At 40.0% G+C, this 5,470-nt stretch overlaps 1 protein-coding gene across 1 annotated transcript; it reads left to right on the plus strand.

Annotated features, from left to right (window-relative positions):
• Nucleotides 1–2,861: 2,861 nt before the first annotated feature.
• Nucleotides 2,862–3,356, plus strand: LOC125932349 (NADH dehydrogenase [ubiquinone] 1 subunit C1, mitochondrial-like). Its single transcript, XM_049644881.1, is given in 2 exon segments — nucleotides 2,862–3,124; nucleotides 3,126–3,356. Coding segments are annotated over 2 exon segments (225 nt in total). The 5' UTR covers nucleotides 2,862–2,981; the 3' UTR covers nucleotides 3,208–3,356.
• The last annotated feature ends 2,114 nt before the right edge of the window (nucleotides 3,357–5,470 follow it).

Genomic DNA, 5,470 nt, shown 5'->3' on the forward strand with positions numbered 1-5,470 from the left:
CTTTTAAAAATGGACATATTCTGGGTGGCTGTCAGTTAAGCACCCGACTCTTGATTTCAGCTCAGGTCATAATCTCAAAGTTCATGGGATCAAGCTCCAGGCACTGTCAGCATGGAGCTTACTTGGGATTTGCTCTCTCCCCTCTCACTGCCCCTTATCCCATTCACAGGCTAGCTCTCTCAAAATAAATCAACTTTAAAAAATTTTTTCTTAAATGGGCATATTGGGGTAGACAGAATATTAGAGTAATTTTGGCTGGCGAGCTTGCTTTTTAGGAATTTAGGATTTGTCAAAAAAAATCTGTAACAAAAATGCATTTGTTAAATAAACATTCTATAGTGAATCTACTTTTAGTGGCTAAGTGTATGCTTGAGGGATTTGGGGGCAGAAGGAGGCTCCACTACACCCCTGGCAATGCAGAATAGCCAGGGCAAACACTTGATTTGGGCAAACACCGTAACCAAGAACTTGAGCCATCTGTATCACCTGTTCATCTGTGATATCAAATACACACATACACATAATATTGGCTATACTGGATTGAAATATTAATTTAAAGGGAGAAGACATATGGAGGAGACAGAATTTATGATCAAGCTCCAGTTAACAAATACTCATGTCTATAGAGGTCTTCAGTCAATTCAACTGCCTTGGCCCTCTCCTTTCAATGTACAGATGGGGGGTTAAACCAATAGGATTTAAGGACCACTCCTATTTGTGTCACAGGGACATAGACTACAGGAACAACTCCATCTGCAATGGTTCTGAAGAGTCCTGTAGCATCATTTCCTAGGACAAAGAACTTCTCACTCCTTCATGGTTTTAACCAACCAGTGATTGCTCATCAATTCCTTCCTACCTTTGGTCATAGAGCAGTGGTGGTAGTAGCTTGGTCCTTCTATCAACAGCCCTTGGGGAACTTGCGAGAAATGCCAGTTCTCACAATTCACTCTCCAAGTGCTGGGTGAGAAACTGAAGGCGAGGCAGATCGATCTGCATTTGAAGCCCTCCAGAGCATTCTGGTGCACACTTAAGTTTGAGAGCCAGTGCAAGAGATAAAGACGACAGAGATCTGTCCTGGATATTTCTAAGAACTGTAGCAGAGAGTCCTTTTATCAGCTCACAAAACTCATTTCAAATGAGCCAAAAAATTTTAAACGTAGAAGTTAGGTTGTAAAATCAACTGCAAGCAGTCCAAAATTTACACAAGATTTAACCGAAAATTGCACTCAAAGTTGGCATAATGAAACTTGGAACATATTTCCCCATGGGCCTAAAGCTAGAGAATTGTGGCAAAGGAATGAAGCCATTCCAAAGGAGTCTATTCGTACCATAATTAAGTTGAACTACAGTATTCAGAGCACTAACTTTATTTGTGAGAGGAGTGACAACAAGGTTTAAGAAGGAAACAACCAGGTTAAAAGAGGAAGGAAATAGATGAACTAGGAGGAGAAATAGTTACTCCCCTCTCTTCTTGGTATATTCATAATTATAGGGACAATGCAGAAAAAAAAGTTGTCAATTTTCTTTCACTACGTTCAAACTACCTACATAGATCACAATCCTAACTTTTATCAAAGTCTCCTTTACCACAGAGCTTCAATCTCTCCCCCAATTTCCAGGGTCTTAAGGTACAGTATGTATATTCTGCTTCTAAGCTTTCAAACTGGTGAAAAAAATGCCTCACGGGTTTAAGTAGGAAATAAAATATAGGAAATACAGTAAGGAGTAGTGTTAAATATTGCTCCAATATTAGAGTACTGAGGCTCTAATGAATTAGAGGTGCATGTTCTAAGGAATCTCGTTTCCTTTTTAGACAGTACATGTCAAACAAAACACATCCTTAGGCTTAATTTACCAAGTTACCTGCCAGTTTGTGACCTCTAGGTCTAAGAACACTTCAACCTAATCCCACCCCCAATTCTCATTTGGGCAATGAAGGATCAATGTGAGAAAGAAAGCTATTGAGGGGCACCTGATTGGCCCAGTCGGTTAAGCCTCCAATTCTTGGTTTCGGCTCAGGTCATGATTGCACAGTTCATGGGTTGGAGCCCTACATCGGGCTTCGCGCTGATGGCGTGGAGCCTGCTTGGGATGCTCTCTACCTCTCCCCCCGCTTGCTCTCTCTCAACATGAAAACTTTCAAAATATGTAACAAAAAAAAAAAAAAAAGGAAACTATTGATGTTAATTATTTCACATTTAGGGGAAAATGACTGTTCAGGCTACTAACAGTCTTCTACATTCAGGTAGCTACTCCTAATTTTCACATTAATCTCTATTCTAATTCATGAGTCCTCTTAGCTCTTATTTTTATCACAACTGTGAAAATAAAGGGAAACTTCACTCAAGTAGACCACAATGACCTAAGGGGGAGCTGTTCCACTCAAGGTCAATTACAGGAAAAATGATCAATTATAGGGCCCAACATTATTAGAATCCTCAGAAGGAAATAATCATCAAGGACAGGCCCCAATAGGACAAAGATGTACATGCCATCTATCACAAGACACCAACTACCCTGGAACAGCTCTTGCTTTTCTACAGTGGACTTTTGTTCAAAACAATCCTTCTCAACTTCCTCCCCTTTTGTCCGTAAAACATTCTCTCCTTTGTCTACTGGACTTGCCTATGATTGTACCTTAGTATAAACGTCCTGAGTTAAAAATATGCTATTGCCAAATAAACCCATTTTTGCTGGTAAAAAAAACTGACAGTTATATTTTTAAGGTTAACACAGATTTAACAGAATTTGAATGGTATTTTCAGAGTATCTTGAGGAGGGGTACAGAATGACCTTTGCAGGCGTTAATCATTGAGACCCACCTATGACCTTTCATATACTATCATCATAGAAAAGAAAAAAAAAAACAGCAGTCTTCAACAGTTGCTATAGAGCCAACAACCTGGCAAGGTTCCTGTGATGATCAAAAAACAAAAGGCAAGTTGAGAAACAAAAACACAGGGGCTTGGAACAGCAAGATGGCATCACATGCATTGTTGTGCCCCTTCTCCAAGCTGCTGGCTCCAGCCAGTCTCCCAAGCAGCAATTCAGCATGGTCAAAGTTCTATGTTCAGGAGTCATCACACGACAGACCTGACTGGCTGAAGGTTGGATACACCTTAGACAACTGTCTTCTTTCAGATTTAGCTCAAACAACACAGTAAAGATGCTTTAGAGTATAAAAGAAGAGATGGGTTGGAATAAAATATTCAAACAGTAATACGGTATGCTCCATATAGTGATTATACCAGTTCCTTTGGATTCACCAGTATGTGGAGTTGTAAATGTGGGAGAAAAAGTTCTGTGTACATATGTCAAATCACCCTATGGGTTTTGTGTCATTAAACGGAAAAAAAAAAAAAAAGCACACCAAAAAATACAAGCATAAGCTTTTCCAAACTTCTGAAAACAGGAATTCTCCTTAGAATTCCTGGAAAAGGCACACACCTGGAAAAGGCAGGTCCACATCTCCTTAACAAATCAGAGTTTCTGTAAGAAGCGCCTAGACATTTATACTTCAAAATTTTTTCTAGATAGTTACATTGCTCACTACAGAGAATTAGAGCCAGGAGCACCATAGCTACATCTGCCTCTAAATTTATGCACGTATAATTGTAATTCCCACTTGTGTTTTCTTAAGAGCCTAATATTCTTTAACTTACAAGAACATGTAACTAGGGGCACATGGGTGGCTCAGTCGGTTGAGCGTCCGACTTTGGCTCAGGTCATGATCTCACAGCTCCTGAGTTCAAGACCTGGGTCAGGCTCTAGGCTGACAGCTCAGAACCTGGAGCCTGCTTCATGTTCTGTGCTCCCTCGCTCTCTGCCCCTCCCCCACTAGCCCTGTTTCTCTCAAAAATAAAAAAAAGGAACATCTAACTGTAGCTATCTAGTGACGTGCCCACCAGATCACACTACCACCTTTTTGCTCTTTAAAATTCAGTTCCCCCCACTTTATTTTTTTAAAGTTTATTTATTTTGAGAGAGACAAACACAGCATGAGCAGGGGAAGGGCAGAGAGACAGGGAGAGAGAAAGAATCCCAAGCAGGCTCTGCACTGCAGCACAGAGCCTGATGTGGGACTCGAACTCATGAAACCATGATATCAGGACCTGAGCCAAAAGTTAGTCAGAGGCTTAACCTGAGCTACCCAGATGCCCAGAAATTCAGTTCCCCTTTAATCTTTAGCAAACTCATACCACCTATTTAATCCTTATTACTATTCGCTTTGAGTAAGAAGTCCTTTAAATTAAGTACATTTGTGTAGAATTACTCTATTTTAAATATATTCAAGCCACAATGTCTTTTTCCCATTTTCTACTCATTTTTGTGATGGTTTGACCATCCCTCAGGATAAGTGATAATGGAACTCTCCTACCCTAAATAATACAAAATCAGAATTTATAACTCATCCTCAGTACTTGAAATTATGTTACAAGGGGCAGTCATAACTGGGTAATATGGTGAAGGAAGAGGGAAGAAGGGAGCATTTTGCAGTCAAATCTGCTTCTCAAGTGAGTCAGGTTTTAGTTACTATAATGACAGAACAGGTCCTCAAGGTGTTCTCAAGTGGTCATTCCAGTCAGCTTTTATGGATTAAAACATAGTTCTGTATGTATCATTGCCATGTACATACTATACTTGTCTTTGGCATGCCTGTAGTTGTCAGTAAAATTATCTCCATTCTCAAAATAGCATGTCCGTTTCATGGGATACGACAGATCAAGTTTCAGTGGAGAACAAAATTGAAAGGGTGACATAATGTCCCTAAACTAGGGACAGAGTCTCAGCTCTTCAATCTGTAAGTCCATAGGTTGTGATGGGCTTCACCTGTTTTAAGGGCATGAGAACTGAGATCTCATGACCAAACCCTAACTTAAGTTTACCATTGCATAAACCGAAGACCTGAGGGTCTAAGTAACACTTTTGTTACCAGGACAAAAAGCCCCCAAACGCTAAGAAGTGAACCAAGTACATCAGTTCCTGTAACTGAATATCCCAACACCATTTCCATTCCCTTACCCAAATTCATTAGAGGCTATAAAAGCCCGATATTCACAATCTTAGCATCATCTGCATTGAAAGATGGCCATGTAACACAGCATTTGCTGTGAGACATAAGCAGCAATCTGTTGGAGGGAGTCTTCAAGACATACCACCGGTAGTTTTCTTTTTCTTTCTTCTGGCCTCAAGTGGTACCTCACCAACAGTTGTCAACTGGTCATCAGAAAATGCCAAGACAATCACAGAGCATAAGCTCTGATATCAGAGATGCCAAACGAAAACCACAAGCAGGCTCCCTGCAGGTATCTTGCTATGTAAATCGTAGTAGTAGCTGGTTATCCTGCAATCTTCCCTAGAATGCACATCTAATGGATATACAAATTCAACATAAATTTTTTCCAATTATATATCTCATCATTGGTATTTCTAGCATTATGTTCAATATTTAATAACTAGCTCTCCA

This window comes from Panthera uncia, chromosome X (genome assembly GCF_023721935.1).
Source record: "Panthera uncia isolate 11264 chromosome X, Puncia_PCG_1.0, whole genome shotgun sequence".
NCBI lineage: Eukaryota > Metazoa > Chordata > Mammalia > Carnivora > Felidae > Panthera > Panthera uncia.